Source organism: Phaethon aethereus, assembly GCF_964289735.1.
Source record: "Phaethon aethereus genome assembly, chromosome: 18".
Classification (NCBI taxonomy): domain Eukaryota; kingdom Metazoa; phylum Chordata; class Aves; order Phaethontiformes; family Phaethontidae; genus Phaethon; species Phaethon aethereus.
In genome coordinates this window covers 3,343,266-3,364,591 of record NC_138594.1, presented here as the reverse complement: position 1 = coordinate 3,364,591, position 21,326 = coordinate 3,343,266, and the positions used below count along the sequence as shown (strand labels likewise).

General features: G+C 54.2%; 1 protein-coding gene across 1 annotated transcript; it reads right to left on the bottom strand.

Annotated features, from left to right (window-relative positions):
* Window positions 1-3,362: 3,362 nt before the first annotated feature.
* PMP22 (peripheral myelin protein 22) lies at window positions 3,363-19,965 on the bottom strand (the record flags this gene model as incomplete). The annotated part of the gene is made up of 4 exons (XM_082008226.1): window positions 3,363-4,341; window positions 8,060-8,200; window positions 18,604-18,694; window positions 19,888-19,965. The coding sequence occupies 4 exons, from the start codon at window positions 19,963-19,965 to the stop codon at window positions 4,175-4,177; spliced, it is 477 nt and encodes a 158-aa protein (XP_081864352.1). The 3' UTR covers window positions 3,363-4,174.
* Between the last annotated feature and the right edge of the window lie 1,361 nt (window positions 19,966-21,326).

Sequence of the window (21,326 nt, the reverse complement as noted above, 5' to 3'; positions counted from 1 at the left end):
GCTGCTCCCAGGCACTGAGGATTTTTATTCCTACCATAATTTTTCAATTTACAAGGCAGTAAATGAAAGAGGAAGATGAGATTTGCTCAGCGCATTTTTCAGAAGTATTTACTGCTGAGAGCCCTAGAAATGCCATTTAAACAATTGCTTTTATGATACAACACACATTAAAGAAACTTCCCTAATATTTTTTTTTCACCCCTCTGTCACTTCGTACCACACTGCTGCTGTTTTGTTCAGCTAGCTGGTTTATGGGCTGCCTTATTTTAATTGGGCCATAGCCCCAGGGTGCACTGAAAATTTTGAGTTTCATTGAGCTCAAGATGTGCTCACGGCTGATGGGGCAGAAATGCTGGGTCCTGACTTAATGTCTTCTGTCATCTTGTGAGATGGAAGAGCCGCGTGTGGGGAAACCGAGCAGCCAATGTGGGTGATGTACCCCCAGCCCAAGTGCCGGTGGTCCCCACATCCCCCGTGGGGCTGAGCTCCTGGGCCGGCGTTTAGAGGACGGCCACCGTGGCCATTTGATGTAAGGAGGGTCCCGCTGAGGCCTGGGACGTTCAGGCTGGTGTTCAGGAAAGGCTTGTTCACGAGGAAGGGGGTGCCGGGGACTATCCACGCTTGGAGGTCTTCAAGGTGGGATGGTCCCAGCCCAAGCAGGAGACAGAACTAGAGACACCTCCGGAGCTCCCTGCGTTTTTAGCATTAATTGTGTGCATTTTAACCCAGCCTTTCCCAGTGGCAGTAAGAGCTGCCCGGGGCGGTCGGCCGCCCTCCACACCGCTGTGGCAAGGGCCGGGGCCTGTGTCCCATCACCGGCCCACCCCGGGGGACATCACTCCAGCCCTGGCCCTGCTGTCACCCGGTGGGGCACCCTCAGCCCCCCACCCCAAGAAGAGAGGGGCTGACGCCCGGCTGCCGGGGTGCGCGGGGTGTCCCCCCTCAGCGGTTCCGCCCGTGTCTCGCCGTGCCGCCGGCAGCCACCGGGCGGCGGCCGCGCACCGCCATTGCGGCCTGGGCCGGCGCCGCGGCCGGGCCCCCCGCGCCTGCGCGCTGCCTCCCGAGTGGCACCGGAGGGGCCCGGGTTGGCTGAATTAAGGCCAAAAAAGGTCAAAAGAGGCACCAGCGCTGGTGCTGTGAAAAGGGGCCTTGGTGGAGGGACCGGACGGGGCTGCCAGGTCTTGCCCAGCAGCTCCCGTCCCCACAGGCCGCAGGCGTAGGCATGTTTGCGAGTGTGGTTGGAGCCGGGGTACCAGGGTCTGGCGTTCCCCGACCCAACGGCATCAACCCAAATGAGACAGTTGGGAGGGGGGACGGGGGACGAAGGACATCGACTCTGGTGCAAACCGGTGGCAGTTCCCCTGTGGACCCTTTCCAAAAGGGATTCAAACTTCCACGTTCTTTCCACTTCAAAAGTCACCTTGCTCTGCATGCCTTCAAAAACGCATCCCTGAAACGAAGCAACTACGCAACATCAAGATGTTGATACGAACTGATGCCACTCACTCATTTACACCTTGAGTGGACCCAGAGCACCGCGCTGAGAGGCACAAATGAAGCAGTCAGCCTTTTTGTGTCTTCTGATATTGATGCAAAGTGAGAAAGAGCATCTTTAATTTTCCCACAGGAGGGGAAAACCCACCTGTGTTCCCACCCGCTCCTCAGAAGGGAAATATTTGTCCCCTTTGCGAGGTACGCGGTGCCAAGCCTGGCAGGACACAGGATGACCACGTGTCTTCGTGCTGCAGCTCGCGGGGGCTCGAATGCTGCTTCAGCAAGCGAGATACCCTCCTGGGCTTAGCCGGAGCTCAGCAAAATGAGCACATGGGGGAATACTCTGAGCTGGAAGACCACGACCAGGAGCTCCAGCCGTCAAGCGAGATGCCAGGGTCGTCACATCGCACCGCCCAGGCTCTGCGCTGAGCTGCCAAGGAGATGCAAGACAGTTCCTGCTCCTTTCCTTTGGGATGTGGCTGGGTTGAGGGCTTTGGGATCTGGCCTGATGTTAATAACTGGCCTCAACAGGCGACCTTGCAAGAGCCATTGTGTTTCTGCCAGCACCGGTTGCTACATAAGCTTGGATATTTAACAGCCAAATGACTGAGCGAACGGAAGTGTGAACGCTTCTGTGCCAGCCATTAAGGCTGCACATACTGCACACAATATGCTAATCCCCCCGGCCGTAATTGCACCCCCAGGCTCTGGGTGTTTTGGCGCACAGGACTGAAAGACTTCTGCTGTCTGTGCTGGGTGGCAGAGCTTCCCGGATCCCCCTGGGGCAGCTGATGCTGACCTGAACCATCCCTGCTCAGGAGACTGGGAGGGGATTAAGTGTAGTCCTGCCAGCTGCTGCCTAGCTACCATCTTTGGAGGGTCAGTGGTCACATCACAGGAGCATCTTAGGGCAGAGGCAGAAAGATGAGTACGCACCAGCACTACAGCATGCAGCCTTGGGCTTGGTTCCTGGACCTGGCACTAACTCTGGTGCAGTCTCATCCCTCTGGCACAGTCTCATCCCTCTGGCACAGGTACATCTTGCCATGCACACAGCCCAGTGAGCTCAGAGCCTCTCTCAGCATCATGAATTAGCCCACAAAACTGCTACACAGCATCCCAGAGACCTTCTGGCAGCCGTGCAAGCAGACTGATGAAGTACAGCCAGGCTCTAACCCGACAAAACGCCGAAAAGCAGAAGCAACTGAGTTATTCTGATTTTTATTTCATTGCTTCTTAGTCCACACAGTCGGTATAAAATCAGAAAAGCAAAGCAAAAAAAGACAAAAAAAACCAAAAAAAACCCCCAAAAAACTCAAAATGAAACAAAAACAACAACAGCAACACAGTGTCTGGAGTCCTCAGAAGGCAGCCTGGGGTCTGCGCAGGTGCCCGTTCAATTCACAGCCAGACACATCGCTGATGCACAGACAGAGGACAGACATCTTGCTCCAGCAGCAGAGACCGGCAGGGCTCCACCCAGAGCTGTTTCTGTTCCTCTTGACCATGGAGGGGAAAAAAGGAACCTCGGTTATAAATGCTTTATTAAAAATAATAGTAAGAGCAAGTCTAAGTACAAAAGCAGTTATAGCTCATTTATATTACACAGAATTATTTCTCATTTCTAGCTTTGCTGTTTACCTCAAGATTGTTAACTGAATTTCCAGTGAATAAGGTTAAATGGCTAGCAATATAAGGAATGGTAAATAGATAGCACCATTTCATATATCTGGTATTTGATTTCATAGATATACTGGGTTTTCTTTTTTCTCATCGGTAGTTTAGCTCCACAGCAAGGATAAAGCATGTTTCACGGTTGGGAGCATCAGTGCCCCAGCGGCTCGGCACAGCACGGCACGGCACAGCACAGCACACACCCCAGCCCTGCCGGCACAGGCACCGGGGGCACCCCCAGAGCCCGGGCAGGCGAAGGAGGACAGCCTGCGCTGGATTGCAATCCGACCTAAGTGATTTAAAAGCCCAAATTCCCAGCGGGTGTGGTGGCAGGGCAATGGGACTTAGGCACATAAGTCATTTAGGCACTTGGGGCAATCAAAGCCTTTGCTCCAAAATCCTTCAAACCTTTCGGAAGCATCTCCCGTCAGATCTGGACGTGCACCTCAGTTACCAGGATCACAGCATGAGGCAGGAGTGGGGATCAACCCTCCAGCTGGCGTAAACAGGCGTAATTCCACTTTACGCCAGCCTAAAACCAGTCAGAGCTGGGGTTTTCTGATGGTTCGATACGGACTGGGATGGGGAAGGAGAGGTCAGGTCAAAGAGGATTTTGCATGAGAGAAAAATCACCGCGCTCTTGTTACACTGTTAGGAGTAATAGTTCCTTAGGCACTTGCTTTAGGCTTTAAAACATAGCATACGGTCAACAAAAGCAAACAATACTATGTACATATATGTAAAAAGTGTTATAAATAGGTTTTTTAAACCATAGATACTATATACATCTTCAATTAACAAGTAACCCTTTGAGTGTTTCTTTTTGGGGTTGGTTGGGTTTGGTTTTGGTGGGAGGGTGTATTCTTTTTCTTTTTTTCTTTTTTTTTTTTTTTTTGCTGTTGTTAATTTTCTTTTCCGTTTTCTCGTCTATTTTCCCCCGCCTCCGTCTCCTCTGTGGACGTCATGAGTGCCCTTGTCACGCCACGCCACGCCACCTCCTGTGGCATCACTCGCGCTTCCTTAGGATGATGTAGACGATGCCGCTGGCGAGGGCCAGGGGGAAGGCCAGCCACGCCAGGATATAGGCGAAGCCGTAGGAGGTGTTTTCCGAGGCTTGGTGCCAGTCCGTGTGCCTCACTGTGAAGATGGCCGCACCGCTCATCACACAGAGCCCTGCCGGGGAAGCGCACATAGGAAGGGGTTAGTGATGCCAAGCACAGAGCAGTTCCCTGCTGGAAACCCAGAGCCGGAGAGGGTAATACCCAATGCCAGCATGGGAAACTGTTCTTATTATTGCCCCCTTGTATCCTGTTTCCTGGAAAACTAGGGTATGATTTGGGGGGAGCAATGCTGTGGGCTCTGCCCTGGGCACAGGTGAGGGGGGATATCTCTGCCAGGCTGTGAGCAAGCAAAGCTGGAGCCCTTGGAGCAAGCAAGGCCAGAGCATCGCCTGGGCTAACCCATCCCTCAGGCAAGCATCGGGTATCCCCCAGATCCAGGCGCCTGCTCCGGACCAGCTCCACTCCCTTGGGGAGCTTATTTAAAAGCTAGACTGTAGCCTGAACCACCATACCAGAGGTGCTGCAAGAGGTCAGATGCAAACTCTGGCTTTTTTTAAAGAAACTTTTGTGCTTTACCACCTGCCCAGGCAAGCGCAGCTGGGGGCCAAGGACACTCCGGTCAGGCAGGGCCTGTGCCCTGTGATCCCCCGTCCTCCTCCGGGGCTGCATGAGGAGCTCGACTGCAAACCCCGCTCTCTGCAAGCCTCGCTGCGCCCGCGGCTCGTCCCTCTTCCCCGGCTCCTGGCATCCACCCTCGCCAGCCATGGGCCAGCTCAGCTCCCCGAGGGCTGTCCGGCCGGGCACAGCTCCGGTAGGCAGCATTTTAGCTTTGTTGCAAAAACAACCCATCAGCGTTGGGGACTGCCCAGAGCTAACACAAAGCCACCTCTATTTCTGCCCAAAAACAAGCTCTTTCAGTCAATCCCAGCAGTTCTATTATACAGTTGCAGAGCTGTTGTCAGAGCTGAGTTCCAAATCCCCTGCACGGACCTCGGGACCACCTACATTTAACCACCGTGATATTTGAGCTGTAATTCCACTTGACACTGCTCCTTTGTTTTGGGAAAGTGCAGAAGTGGGAATACGTTTCATTAACGCGCCGCTGGTGCAGTTTCCATTCTCTAAGCACGAGAGCCAACTCCCACTGCCCCGGCCCATGCAAAGAGAGCACAACAATTGTCTGCGGATGCTGGTGGGACAGAGAACAGGCGTGCAACCACGCCGGTCACCTACAGACAGCAGAAAATACAGCGGCAATTGTCCGCATGAGGAATTTGTCAAAACGGAGGCGACGGTTTCTGCAGCATCTGCACTGATTTTGGGCTGGAGAACATGCTCAGGAAGTGAAGGGCAGCTGCATTCAGCTGCTTGCACTGATGCAAGCAATAATGCACCACCAGCTTAGAGCCTGATTTTAAGAATGCTCTCTAGTCTTGCTTTGACAGGCCAGGAGGGCAAATGCTACCTAAAATTTCACCCTGCAGGTCTCTAGCCGTGCAGACAAGCTGGGATGGGTGCTAGTGCATGCTTGTGGTCAGCTCCTTCAATGCAGGGCTTTGCAAAAAGCTGTGGGACATGTGGAAGGCACAGCCCTCAAGGCTGAGCCTACCCTCTCCACCCCCCGGGCACAGCAGCTCTAGGGTGGGAGGGATTAGAGAAAAAGGATAAAAGTGATGCTGAGGTTGGAGAGAGTGATGGAAAAGTTGGGGCAAACCCTGAGAGGTCCAAACCAACGTCCCTCCCATGCTGCACTTACACAGCTATGAGATGTGGATGTGATGCACCCACCAAGGTGGGAGGGGAGCTGTCAAGGGCCTTTTGATGCCTTTGTGATGGCTGAAATCCCATCAGGGCAAATCCAGATAGACTGCAGGGCATGTTTCCAAGCAGCGTGGTCCTGGGGACGCATCCAGCCCTGGTGCTGCACAACAGACCCAACTGACCTCATGCATCTCTTCTTGCCCTTACCTCCACTCCCCAGTTCCCCTGAGCCACAGCCAAAGTCGTAGTGGAGACCAGGCCCTGACCTCCTCCCTGGCTCTCAGGGCACTGTCACCCAGCTCTGCCACCCAACAGCACCCAGTGGTCCTGCCCCTGGCACCCACTGGCTCAGATCCAGCATCGCTGTTGGTCAGTCTCCAAAACTGGAAACCCTCAGCTTTGCCAAGCTGCCTCACCCCGGGAGGAGGTGCAGGGTGATGGAGGGCTTCAGGAAGAGCCTTCTCATACCCTCCCAGAAGGAGGGAGGTCCTCTGCAGCTCTGCTGGAGCTGAGAACACAGCCCTGGCCAGGGAGAACAGCAAGGATGGCCACCAGTGCCCACCTCTTCATGGTCCATTGGGAGTCAGACCTCTGCCTATGGGTCCCCCAGGCCATGGGGGAAGCTTCATGAGGTTCAAGTCACACTTTCCCTGTCCTTCATAGTGGCTAGGGATGGATTTGACCCATGCCTCAGGCCCAACAAGGAAAGAGACAATAGGTCTATGGCCTGACGCCGCATCTCCTTAGGACACCCCGCACAGCACGGACAGGAGGATTGCAATCCCATTTTCTCTTCCTCTGAAAATGAGCATTCACCAGCAATCACTCAGGAGAGAGAAGCCTTCTGCTCCCAGATCTATTAGACAAGCTCTCAGGCAGATAGTTGCATTATTAATGCCCGTTTCCCCTCCTTGTCTCCATGGCTGTAATGGGTTTCTACACATCTATCTTTCCAGAGACGGTGAACTGATCTGAACTCATCACCTGCATTATGGCCAAGCAGATACACTTATAACAGATTTCATGCCACACTTGCTAATAAAGGATCGCGCTAAACTTTTCCAGGGTTTGTGAAGTCCAGTCACTTAGAGGATGCTCAGAAATGTTGTCTAAAGTTCTGTAGATGAGTTTTTCCACTGATTTAGTGGCAGGACCTAGGGTAGCTTTTAGTTTAACATCTAAAGCTCTAGCAAATGATTAGTCTCCTTCCCAGACAGTCTGTCATAATTAGCCAGAACCTCACTGCACAATTTAATTTTTCTAGTCTGAGCACTTGAAAATCTTCTCCACTGGTTTCATATGTGGAAACACGAATGGAGCCAGTGGCTTTACAGCATCTATATTTGGAGAACTGCAACGTAGGACATGAACCGTGGCTTATTTCCAGAGCTGAGTTCTTTAAGAGTTAAAAATAGTTCAAAGTCAGCTGGCTCACCCTGCACGCTCCAGCGGCTCTTTGCTGATGTTGAAAGCACCAGGCCCCCTTATGGCAAGTTTATAAATAATCATCAGATCCTCTTTTGCCAAAAGAGGATCGTCACTACTTCCCCCATCCGCCAGCAGTTGCGGAAACCTCGCCCAGCCAGGCAAAGGTGGGTCCCAGAGCCAGCACAGCTGCCCTGGACCACCAGCATCCCCCCCGCGTCACGGGAAGAGCGGACAGAGCTGCAGGCTGCTCGCCCGTGATCCGGCAGCCCCCCGCGCCCTGCCTGCCCCACCGCCTGGGACCGCCGGCACAGCTCTGCCTCCGGCTCAGCACGTCTGGCACCTTGCCCCTCCAAAACCTCCTCGGCCACGGCAGCAACCCTCTTGCACCTTCCGTGATGCAAGGGCAGAAGAGCTTGGATGCATAACATGCCGCAACAGCCAGACCCCATCCTGGGGCATGCGAGACCTCAACAGACCCAATTTCTTTATCCCCTTTTCCCTTCACTGAGCCATGCAGGAGCCAGTTCGGTGGCCCTCCTGCTTCGGTACTCAAGAACATGCTCATTTCCACCATTACCCGCTCCACTGCCTGAAAGCCCTTTCCCCACCAGTGACAGCCCCATCAATCAGCCCCCGCTTACCAGCAAGGATTTGGAAGACTCCAGTAACGTAAAACCGCCCGCCCTTGGTGAGCGTGAACAGCTGGCAAAAGAACAGGAACAGGGACAAGACGCTGAAGATGATGGAGAGGATCATCATTGCTTGGACAGACTGCAGCCATTCTGGGGAAACAAAGACAGACGGAAACCTCAGTGTGGGCACCATGGATGGCGAGTCCCCACCAAAGCTCGTGGCCTCAGCCTCATCCCCTGCACCACTAGCCCAACCCCAGTTCCCATTAAGTGTCTTAGCAGCTGGGGGATGCCCTTACCGGCTGCTGAGGTCCTCAGCACGGGCACGGTGCTGCCTGGGGGTTTTGGATGACATGTGCATGGACCAGCGTGCCTGGCAAAAATGAACTGCAGGGCCACGAGCTTTCTCAGGTTGTATGTGTAATAAAATATGAGCAGAGATATCAGCCCCAACCTGAAGCCTGCAGAAGTCAAGACAAAGCCTCTCCCCCAGCTTCATGTCAGGCGCTGGGAGTTCAGCTGTACTAGAAACACAAAAGCCATGTGCAACAAGCTATGAGACACTGAGTCTGCCAAACTCAGAGGTAAAATAAATACACAGCAAGTTAAAACACCCTCTGCCCTTGTGGAGTCAAACCTTTTGGAAAGAGCCTTCCCCAGCTGCCAAACGCAGATGCCTCCCAGAGCAGACCAGTTAAACCAGCCCCTGCATGAGTCACTGCCCAGCTATTTCCAGGCTTCGCGGGTGTGTAACTCCCCGTGTTAAAAAAAATAAAAATAAACAAGCAAAATGACGCTCCGTTCCAAAAGCTGCCGCAGCTTGACAGAAAGAGGCAGTGCCTCACACCACCGGGACGGGGCCGTGCTCACAGATACCACTGCCTTTCTTTATAAAGTTTGAGATCAAAATGAGTATTTGCAGCCTTCCTTGAGAAGTCTGTAAGGACGCACCATCGATTAATTCACCATGAAAGTCAGGCAGGGCTCGTTACAGGTAAACTGAGGCACAAACCATCCAGGAAAAGGCAGAAAAATGATGCTTTGGGCTGGATCCTCAGACAGGGGGGAATTGGGCAGCACTGAAGTCTTAGACCCAGTCCCATGTTCCTGCCATAGTTTTACTCCCATCAGCTTCGCTCCCCGGCTGTACACTGCAAGCAATGGCTTTCTCCAGCAAATAGCTGAAATGTAGCAAAACTTCCAAATAAAACTATACTTCAGCTCAGCAACCTTCAACCCTCAGTGCAGCAAATGAGGCCATTTGGGACTGGCCGGAGGAACGTCTGCTCCCAGAGAAGCAATCGTGCTTCGCCACCAACTCCTCGCAAGCTGCACTCACGCACGTAAGAGCCGAATTTGAACCAGAGAATGAGGTACAGCCTTCAGCTGGGACAGCAATGACAATCCATGCCTGAGCCCTTCCAGAAAATCCATGCCTGCGGGGAACATCCTGCACAATTTAGTAACGTCTAGTGTGTTTGACTTTGGACCATCAATTCTACCTCTTGTCTTCGCGTCTTTGCCTCCTGACATTCACGCAAGGAGCCCTGCTCACCAAAGCAGACTGAAACCACCCAGAGAGGCCTCTGCTCATTGCAGACAGCTTTTTCCTTCCCCTCCTTTTCATGCTTCCCATGCCAAACTACTCTGCAGCATTAACGGGCTCTGCTAAAGAGCTACTGTGCTTCACTCGCTTCAGTGCCGCCGGTTTTACATCCATGTGCACCAGTTGCTGCCATTCCTTAGGAAGGAGCAGCTACCACTGCTGTTACTTCCAGGAAATCCCAGTGTGGCTTTCACACTGGTGTGCACACAAAATGTCCCATATATTTCATCTATCTCAGCTGGCCCAGCAGGGAAACCCCCCCTGCCTCCACCACACCTGACCCTTCAGCTCTGGCCATGCTCAACCGCAGGGCAACGGAGGGGATGAAGCAGCTCAAGCGTTGCTAAAATTCAAGTCATAAAACATGGCTCAAAGTGGGTCGGAGAAGTATGGTTAGAGGATGTCCAGCTGCTGAATTGCAATCTCTTTCCACGCTTCAGCACTGAAAGGGCTCCCATCCCAGGTCAGAGCAGCTGAGCTTTCATCTCACCCCTTCCTGAGCCCTAAACCCAGGTCCAGCTCCAGACGCCGGCTGAGCCAAAACCTGCCCGGCCCCAAGTCCTGTAGTTTGGTCCAGGACCCAGGAAGCCAAGTCTTTTTGTGATTTCAAAGGCCAGGGGATCCGGCCCGGAGAGGAGCCCTTTCTGCTCGGAGGTGGATGCTCCAACTGCCAGTTATTTTAAGAAAAGGCTGTCTAGACGGAAAGCTGAGCTGAGCTAAGCTGCCCTTTTAATTGCATCCGCCTCCCCGTGCCTCTTTTTTTTGGTTCTGAATGTGAATGATTTATATGGGCTTTACAAAATCCCCGTGTAATAAAGAGCCATGTCAGAGGAATAGAAAGGCAGGCACTGAGAGAGGAGGGAGAGCCCACCATGGCCGGCGGGGTTTCGGCAGCCAGCCGTGCTGCTCTGCTGCAGCCAGAGAGCAGCAGATACACGAGCATGCAAACGTGGAAATCAAGGGCTCATCCTGCAGCCCAGAACTCTGGGCCTGCTGACGTCCAGCCCTTTGCTGGCTTTTAGTGGTCTCCTTTGTAAAAATGAGGGGCAAGATCCCCAGCTCATGACTCTGAGACCCCCAAGTGCAAGCTGCTACACTCCCATTAAATCCAAACCCAGCTGCCCACAGACTTCAGCTGTATTAAGGTAGCTAATTGCCTTTAATTCATTTGAAAACACCACTATAACTGCAGACAGGATTGCTACCTCCTCAACCCCATATGCTTTTAACTCCTTTACTATTAGTGCTGTGTCCTACCTATAGGCTTTTAAAAATAAAGTGAGTTTCCCGCAGGGAGGTCTGCGCCCCGTGAGTTGTACCACGGGGCTGTCAGCACTGTTTACTCCCAGGCTGTTATTTGTGGTTTCCCCTGAGCAGCGAGTGGGTTATTCCATTTTTCTCCGGCATCTCTTCAGCTCTGTGTTTATATCTTTGTTCTTCAGGAGGAGGAAGAAAAGGAAACAGGGTGGAAAGGACAGATAACACCCTGCACGCCACTTCCGGAGACGACCCATCAGGAGCATTTTTAGAGCCCTTTCAGGCAGTCAGAAATAAAGAAAGAAGTTTTTACAAAACAAATTTGAAAAATTCCCTAAGTTCTGTAAGCCCCGATGTGCTCATACCACCACTTACAACAGCAGGGAAAAGACTTCACCCCTGGGATGCTAAAGACCACATTTCACTGCCCTAAAATCTAACGTGAAAGTAAGAAACCCAGAGCAGAAATTGAAACCTAGAGCAGAAATTGCAGCTGACATCCCTGCCCCCCCCCCAAAAAAAGACAGTAGCTAACCCAACGCCTGCCAGCAACGCCCCAGCCCTGCTTGCAGGGAGTTTTTATACCTGGACAAGGGGTGCAGCTGAGCAGGATTGATGGAGCAGGCAGAAACACACCCTTGGCCCGGAGCAGAGGGCCTTAAAGGACAGGCACTGGCTCCCCAGGGTTTAATTCAATATTTTGTTGTAGACACCCTATCCTCTTTTGACCCAGTCAAGGAGAAAGAATAAAGAACAAACTGAAAAGAAACTTATTTGAGCAATCAGCTTACGCACTCGCTGTAAGACACCACTAAATTAGTGCTATGCATTAAAAACAACTGTGTGCTGTGACCTGCCGCTGCCGGCAACATTCTGTACGTACAGCTTTCCCTTTGCAAACTGTGTATGCACTATACACTTAAAAAGCAACCACTTCTTGGGAAGAAAACATCCACTAAGGAGGTAACAGCAGCATATAGTATCTACAAAACTAGAGGGAGGGGAAATTCATGACCACATCTGCATGGTAAAACCTGCTCCTTCAATGTTGCAAAGTAAATATCAGCAGGGTCAGATGCACATGCATCTACTGGCCCAGGTCCCCCAGGAAAATAAGTTTTTTCTGAGCAGAGTTTTTCCAAAGCAGACTCTCGAGCTTCCAGGTCTGATCAAGAACCTGAACCCAACTTGCATCCTTGCCTATGAAGCAGACAGGTCATATCACAAGCGCTGGGGCTTGCAACGCTTTTAAACCTTGCAACGCTTTTAAACCTTGCTATTCAACCCTTGAGAGGGTTGAAAAAGGGTGAACTGAAGATGCAGAAATATTTGAACTTCAGACCGCTGAAGTTCAAATGGTACCCTGGCAACTCGCTGTAGCAACTCAGAAAGTCAAAAAAGCTCAGCTACCTGAGTGCTATTCCTGAGCAGCACAGACCCCACCACCACCCCCCACAGCCCCATCGCTCAAAGTCAACATCTCCTGTTGGGAACAGCGTCACAGTTCATCAGCCACGTCCAGCAGGCTTGCTAAGCTCTCCCAGGGACAATCCAGCTCCATGACATTACAACTTTCTTTTGCTTTGGTCCCAGACCTCCCACCGGCACCAAGTCAAACCTTCCCCGTTTGCGTTCTGGGCTGCTGGATGCTCGAGCTCGGAAAAGCAGGTTTTGCACCCAACAGTTGCTCCTTTCCTGTCCTCCTATGTCCACTCCCTGGAGAGGACTGCAAGGTGCTGGATCGAGGTATTCCTGGAAAGCCCACCAGAAAAGGGGGATTTTAAAGAGCTCCCAAGGTATTTGTAAGAGCCAGGGGAAACACCAGGGCTGTGGGGAGGCAGTGCATGAACACGGTGCTGCAATTCCTGCCCAAGACTTCCTGGTCTTCTACTGTAGCTCCCTTTAGACAGGGATGAAACCCTCAAAGCCCTCTTTTCTCCTCTTGGCCTCTTTTTCTCTCAGCTGTCCTCCCTTTTGCCTTGACCTTGAAGCTCCATCCAAGAAGTCCTTGAAGCCAAGAGGTCCATAGCTCTCCAGAGTGGCCACATTCAGACATCCCATCCAGACCATCGAAGTTCACGTCCTGCAGAGGCAACTGCTAGTGCTGTCGAGGCAGCAGAAAGCTGCTGGCACCATGAAAAACACCTTCCAACAGCTCCACAACGCCCAAGCCAGCCTCTCTCCAAGACCCTCGGCGAGACTGTTCTGACCTCTTTTTGGCTTGTGCGTGAGAGTGAGCTGAGGTGGCAGATACATCATTTCAGGCTCAGGTCCTCCAAAGGGCTTAGATACCAGCTCCCACTGATTTCCAGTCCAGGCGCCAGGAGCAGGGATGGGGAGCAGCGGTGCCCATGTTGCAGGGCTACACTCAGCCAGAGGCCACAGGCACACCTAAGAGTCTCATCAAGGCCAAAAAAAATGTTGGATTAAGAGTTTTCCAGCGTTGTGCTCTACAGCGGACTCCCCCATCCATTCTTCTGGTTTTGCAGTCATCATTTGCCCACGGGTTTGCCTTCTTCCTCCCTTTCGCTCCTCTGCTATGGGCCAAAGCCCCCCGCCCAGCAGGGAAGGTTGACTGACACCCCCCCTTATGCAGAAATAGGGCAGCCAAATTGCTCTGGAGCAGCCGAGCGCAGGGGAAACAGCACTGGTTCCCTACCTCTCCGTATCAGATGCTCTTTGTAAGAACAAGCAACAACAAAAACCCAGTTTTTAAGCAGAGGAAATCCCTTTCATATTGCAGGCAACATGGTTATGGCAGAAACTGATCTCAACTACAAAATATTCTCCTGGAACACCCCACAGTTTATTTTAGACAACTAAGGGGCAAGCCACAGTGACCCACAAGCCGGCAGAGAGAGGTTCGACCCTGCCTGAGTTAGGCCAATGTTATCTATCACTAATGACATCCAGGACCACGGATGTCCTGGACCCACAAACTGCTGAGGTTAAAGCTGGCTCTTTGCTACTCTGCTGCAAACTGGAGGACCAGAGATGTCCCCAGATTAGGATATCTGTACAGGCGGTCCGTAAGCTGAATGGGGCCAGCTGACTGCTAGAACCTCAAGTACAAAGGCCATGTGCTATCACACCAAAAAAGCTATGAATTATTTACTGTGCGGCTTCATTATAACAGATCCAGCATCCTTAAACACGGGTAATTTCTTGCTGGTTTGCAGCTCCCCAGCAGAAATAAAGCACCAGGCTGCAACCGCGCTGCGCCCGCAGACTCAGCAAGACGCACAGCGCAAGGGCAGAAGGTAACTTTAGCATTCAATAAAAAGCTGACACCATGTTTTAAATCTTTGAATCTTTAAATCTTTGAACTTCTAATGTGCGGGGGTGACTGGACTACCGCCTCCACCTCACCCTCCTGCGCTAGGAAGTGTCCCCTCAGCAGTGACAAATCCGGCAAGTCTTGATCCAGTTAGTGCAGTCTTGGCTCTTCCAGTGGGCTGGAGGGCAATTTGCCCCCATCTCTTTCTGTTCAGATATTTTATACTCACTATCAATAATGAAATTAGACATTGAGGAATCATTTTTCCTCGGTGCAAGGCTTCGATGCAGCCTTGCGACACGGTTTTCAGCTACAAAAAGAATTCCAGCAAGCTAAATGGCACCTCCATCTCTCCATACCTTTTCTATGTCAGGCGAGTCCAGCAGTGCTGGAAGAAAGAGTTTGAAAGAATAAGGGCAGCAGAGCCACTCGGCGGGACTGACAGAGCAAAGGCAATGGGTTCAGACGTTTCAGTTATGCATCTTGAAGTGGAGAAGCAGCAGTGCAATTCCTCCTGGGAATGGCTGATGGGTCAGGGCACAGATGCCCCGGCCTAACGCCAGGGACGAAGATCTTTCCTGCCTCATCCAGCACAAAGAAAATGCATTTCAAGCACCAGCAGTGCTGCTCAGGGTCCCGTCTGCCAGAGCAAAGAGGCTCGGGAAGAGGGAGGGCCAGCGTTGCAGAAGAGCAGGGCAATGCCCCATCGGTGGGAGGTCCATCCCTGCCCGCCCGGGCGGTCCAGGGCAGATCCCTGCTCTGAGCGACCCACCTGGGCTTTGCTTGTGGCCATCACATCAGCAAATCATCAGCATCACACAGCTCACGGCACCTAGCAATCATGTGGATTGGCAGCCTGCGCATTTCCCAAGGTTTGGGTTTGGTTTTTTTCTCTTAAAAAAAACCAAAACAAAAAACCACCAGCCCGCCTGTGAACAAGCTACTGTGCAAAAGCCATAGAGCAGTGACAGGAGAAATGGTGAGAAGACAACAGGAAAAATGTTTCCTGATGTTACAGAAGGATGTAGGGATCTCCACAGAGGTCCCCACTTCTTCCCTGCATTCGGCATTCCCACCAAAATCAGAGGAAGAGCAGTAGAAAGTAGCAGAAAAAACATCTTCTTGCCGCATAAAAAATTCAGTTGTGGAGAGAAAAGGCCATTTCTGGAGGAAAAAAAAAAAAAAATTTGCTGTCTGGAAATTTGGGGTGGAATCTACTTAAGAGCAGTGGAGCGGCTCAGGTCCGGCCGTGAGCCCCGTGTCTGCGGCAGGATCGCACAGCTGGGGGCTGGCGCGCAGCCGTGCCGACGCACAATTCTGGGATTCAGAGCTGAATTCTTGAGATAAGTCTTTTTCAGGAATGTCTGACAGCGCGAACGAAGCAAAGATTGCAACATTTTTTCCATAGTTCTCGGGGTCTTGGAAAAAAAAAAGTCATTATCTAACAAGCAAGGGCAAAAACCAAAGCAACAAGCAGGCAGTTGTAAAAGCCAAAGAAGTGGGCATCCATCCCCGACCCGGCGCTTCCGCCTCCCTCCCCGCGCTTGCTCCCATCAGGACCGCTCAGGCCTCACATACACAGGGGGTTCAAGCCGTGCCAGGAGGAATTTGGGAGGTGGGAGCTCAGTCTCCACGGAGGCCAGCTCCATCCTGCGCCCCAGGTCTGATAATGTCCCGGGAAGCCACGGTCCAACAGTCATCCTGCGGTCAACCCTCGGGTTGTTTTGCTGCTCATTCCATCCCCACGGGGTGATCTGTGAGGTTAGGAGCACAGCTCCAAACCTGCCTCAGTGTTAAACACAAGCAAATCTTGCTGGCACCTGGTTTTAGCAAGTTCAGCTTCTCGTTGGGCATCCACGTGACGGTCATCTCAACAAAAGGGTCCCTGCACAGCAGTACAGCAGGCGAGAGGAGGCTTCATCCATCCTCATCGTGCTGAGACCAAGGGAAGCATCGCAGCGCAACAAACCCACCACCCCAGTGCTATGGCAAACCCCTCTAAAGCCCCCATCCGTGCTGAAGACGCAAGACCCAGCCCTACCTAATTCCACATATTCCAAGTACCGAGTACCACTCCTTTTCAAAAAGGGAGGAGAAACAACGGCACTACAGCGGCCACTGCGAGGGCCAGAAGAAAAACTGCCTCTAGGTAAAGATCAAGTTCTGCCAAAATTCCCTAACGAGGATTTCTTGCTCTCAGCTCAGAGCAGACCTTGGCACTCCGCCATTAACTGTTAAGCACAGTCCTTGGCACAGGCACAGAGAAACAAATTCTTACGGCTTTCCACAACCCAGCGTAGCATGCACAGCCTGGGTTTAGAAAGAGCTTGAAATGAGAACGGTTTGCGGTATTTGGTATAGGATTTTCCGTATTTTTGAAAGTAAGCGTATTCCTAGCAAAGAGAGTTTGAGGAGCGTAACAAGGACCAGGCAGGGGACGAGCGTGAGCCTCGGAGTTGGCCCTGCCATGGCATCCTTTCCCCACGTCCCCGCTATCGCTCCGAAGAGCGGCCGACCGCAGCCCCCCGGCATGGGGGCAGTGGGACCAAGGGGCTCGGAGACGGGCAGTGGGGAGGGAGGGGTGCAGGGAGCCACCGCGAAGGATGCTGCGTGCTATTTTTATTCTGCTTTTACTAACAGATTTCAAAAGCCTTGCGTAAGCCTAGGAAATATCTTTTAATTTTGTATTCCTACACCACCGGTGAGCTCTGGACCCTGCACTTGGGGTCCCACCAGATGAAGACTGGTCCTCAGCAGCACTGCTCCCACACCCCTGCCGCAGGGTGGATGGGGCAGAAGCTTTTGCCCAAGCAAAATCTCCTTTTCCTGATGCCAGAGCAGAGCCTTCATATGAGTCAGAACTGGAAGGGAGCTCTAAGACTTGAGCACAATGCACCTCTACTCAAAGAGCAGCCCACCGAGGCACCTTATCAACAAATCTCAGCTGTCTGAGCACGTTTTTAGCTGGGTTATAGCCTTTTTAATGATCAAAATTCATCACTGAAAGGATCCAGAGGGAAGCCCCTCTTTGAGCAGCTTCTAGGAACAGGGCAATATGGACTGGCAACACCCAGCAGGACAGTCAGACGTGGAAGAAACCAGCCCAAACACATTTTGGACAAGCCCTTCTCAACAGTGACAACTCCCCGACACGCAGCATCCCGCAAACGCCCAGAAAAAGCGGTGCAGGTTTGAAAAGCAAAAGATTTGGGGGAGGCTTTACAGCCCTCGGCTCTGGGACTCCGGGGGGGCAAGCGCTGCCTTTTATTTCAAAGCGTAAGGTCAGCAGTTTTGGAGCACGCATGAATGGCGGTGAAGCAGTCTGCCTACGCTGCAGAGAGCCGGCACCAGCCAACTGCTGATGAAGGACACGGCTCCAGAAGGCTCCTCGGCTGGGACAGGGTCCAGCAGCTTCCCAGCCGGCCCGGACACCACCAGGCGTCAGCAAAGACCGCGGCGGTGGCTCCGCTCCCACCAAAACCAGAGCCCGGGCCCAAGCGGGGAAACACTCGGCCGCTTTCAGCCTGGGGAAAGATAAGAGGGTTTTGCTCCCAGCAGGCTGGGCGTTAGGGTGACCTGAATCTCCAAAAACCTCTGCCAGTCTCCCATCCTCACAAGACCCTTTGAAAGCACTTAGCGCTCTCCATTGCTCCGCTCCTGCCTTGCCGAGGCCACGTGGCATCGGTTTGCTCCTACGCCAGGACCATGTTTCCGGCGTAGCGTGACTGCGCTCCCGGTGACATCGGTACGATTCACAACTGGTTTCACTGGGGGTTACACTGGGAGAATCGCTTTCCAGGGGAAAGCAAAAACCCAAGCTAACCAAAGACAAATGCTGGACGCAGCAGCACTGGCATTAGCCCTGGGGAAACTGAGGCACGGGCTCGCCTGACTCCCTGAGCAGAGATTCTGTGTTATTGACACCACTAGGTGCCCTGGAAACTCTGCGTCATGGTGTCTTAGCAAGCACTCCTCCCCTGCTGACCTCAGCGAAGAGCTCACTGGGTGACGTCACCCAGCATGACAACAGCCTTCACCCAGCTTAGTCCAGAGGTGGCTCTTCAGCCACCCCAGATGCGCAGGTGCCGGGGGGCCGTTTCAGCAGCGGGATGCGGCAGGGCCGGAGGGCTCAGCACATCCCACACACGGTGTTCGGTGGAAAACCACGGGGCGAGGAGCGTGCCCAAAAACTCAGCCTGTCACAGCAGCAAAAACCAGGGCAGCTTTCTTAGATAGGGGACAGGCTGTCCTCAGGGCACCTCGTGCGTCCTTAAAAGACTCTCACAACCAGAACAAGAGGGAGGCATGCCGAAAACAGCCCCCCTCTTCGGAAACCCCCCTTGATTTCCTAAGTCCAGGGAGGAGAATAAAAGCGAGGGGCAGCAACAGCCTTGATTGCCGGGGAGCACTCACCGTTCGTGGACGATGTCAGGCAGTGGAAGACGCTACCAGAGGTGCAGTTTTGCCAGAGGTCCGCCGTGTGCCCGCCATTCACCAGCCATTGCTGCAAGAGAGACGCGGCCCCTGAGTGGGGAGGTGGCAGGCAGCCGTGTTGCCCCCGCAAGGCTTCGGCGCTGAGCAGCCCCAGTGCCTACCGGCACGCGTGAGCCTGGCCGGGCGCGCCCAGGCACGTGCTTTTCTTTAGAAAGGGGTTTGGAAAGTAAATACTGATATTTGCTTTTAGTTGCTTTCCCCTCAACGGCAGAAAAACAGAAGCTCTTTATTCTCTTTAAACATGGACCAAGTCCCACGGGGGGAGGCACACTTCCCTCCCCTCCGCCGTCCTCGCCTGGTGCCTGGTCGGGCTATTTGAATGCTTCCACGTGGTTTCTAACGCCTCAGAAGATTTTTGTAACATCTTCTACTACTATTACCATCCAAAAAAAAAAAAAAAAAAAAAAAAAAAAAGAAAAAAAGAAGGGAAAGAAGAACCTGGTGAAGGTTCTAAAGTTCTAAAAACCTAGAATCCTCCAGTTCCACAAAACTGCTGCCTTAAAACCAAGTCAAACCTCTTCCTACGTAGATGACATGTTAACTGGGCTCTGGACCGAGAACAGTGCTGGGAACCCTCTGTACAGGATCCAACCCTCAATCTTCCCACTGCTTGCAAAGCTTAAGCATTGAAAAAAGTCACCAGCAGGAGCTTGTCTGGGTTAGGAGATGGAGGCTGTGTCTAATTCTGTGAGGAACAGAGGTGGAGAGCAAAACTGCTGGTGCTGAGGTGCCAGTGCCCAAACCAGTCCCGTTTCAAGGGGTTTTGCTCAGACTGGCTGTACTGGTCCTGCAGCTGAAGCCCGTTAGCAGGCGGAGCTGCTTTAGGAAAGGGGAGCGCAGTGTCACCCCCCGGAGTCGGGTGCTCCGAGGCTGCCCCATGACGTGAGCCAGCGTGGGGACAATGAGGAGATGGCCTCAACAGCGGTCTCCTCCATACTAACGGGGCTGCCCCGAGCACCCGCTGCAGCACACAGCCAGGCGACACACCGGTGACACCCGACAGCACAATTACAGGACGAGCTTTCTGTGCTAAACACTCCAAAATCCCACTGCTGGCAAGACCAGCAATCAGCAAGCAGTATTCCCTGCTAAAATGCAGGCTGGAAAATAAACCACAAATAAAAATAACACCTTCTGGCCTTGTCATGCCATAACCCCCCTGCCTGGACGGTACCCCTGCGCCAGAGGAAAGTCCCCACTTACGCTAACGATGGTGGAGATGAAGAGGAGCACCAGCACGGTGACATGGAGCACGATGATCCCCAGCAGCAACAGCAGCATCTTGGCGGTGGTGGAGAGCAGAACTGGAGCGGGAGAGGGATGCTGCTGAGCGTGCGAGTGCGCGAGCAGCCCGGCCCGGGGGCGGCAGGAGGAGCCCGCCTGGCTCCGGGGGATGCTTGGGCAGCGCCCGGCTCCCGGGCTGCTTCCCTCGGGCCCCGCCGGCGGACGGGGGCGGGGTCCAAGCCCTCTGCCCGGACCCACTCCCGGACACCCTCGAGCCCTTCCATCGAGGGGGCTTCCCCGGCCCCCCTCCCCTGGGGACGCCCGGGGGGGACGCCCGGTGTGAGGACACACCCAGCCCCTCTCCTCTGAGGGGGCGCTCCGATCCCTCTCCTCGAGGGGAGTGGGGTCCTCCGCACCCCCGGGGGGGAGATACGCGGCGCATCTCACCCAAGAGGCTACCCTGTCCCCTCTCCGCCGGGAGGGAGGGTCCCCTGCCCACCTACCCGTGGGACCACCGGGGGTGACTCTGTCGGCCCCTCTCCCCAGGCGACGCTTCCCCGGCCCATCTCCCCTGGCGATTCCCGGAGAGGGGCGGAGGGGGAGGGGGGGGCGCGCGTCTAACGCGGCCCATCTCCCCCGACGGGGCTACCTCGGTCTGTCTTCTCTGGGGGGGGTCTCCTCAGCCCACCTCGCCTCGGGACCTTCGGCAGGGGCTCTCTTGGACCATCTCCCGGACACACACACACACTTCCCTTAGCCCATCTCCCCTCGGAGAAAGAGGGAGGAGCTGCCCGGACCCCACTCCCTAGAGGACCCCGAAACGGGGGAGGGGGGCGGGGGGGCTACCCCAGTCTGTCTCCCCTGTGACTCCTGGAGGGGCTCTGCAGCACCTCTCCCCTTCGGTGTGTCCCTCCCCGAGGAGCGCACGGCGGCGGCAGCCCCCCAGCAGCCGCCCCCCGTCCCCCCCTTTCCCAGCCCGCCGGGCCGGGCCCAACTCACGTCGCGGCGGAGCCGAGGGGCGCTGGGCGGCGGGAGCGGGCAGCGAGCGAGCAGCGGGAGCGGGAACGGGCAGCGGGAGCGGGCGGCGGCGCTGTCAAGTTTCCCCTTTAACCGGGGCCACCGCCCCGCTTGCGTCTGCGGGGCAGGGAGGGCTCCCGGCCGCCCCTCCTATAAGCGCGGCCGCGCCCCGGCTCCGGCCCCGGCCCGCCTCCCCCCGCCTCCCCCGAGCCCCCGGCCGGGCGCCGCTGCCGGCTCCGGCCCCTGCCCGCCCCCGATGCACACCCAGCGAGGACTCCCCGGCGTGGGGAGCCCCCACGGAAGGGGGGGGGGGGAGCGAACTGCCGGGAGGCGGCTCTGCCCAGCTCCGTTTTCCGCAGCGGCCGCGCGTGGGCGTGGGTGGGTGCCCGCGTGTCGCGGGG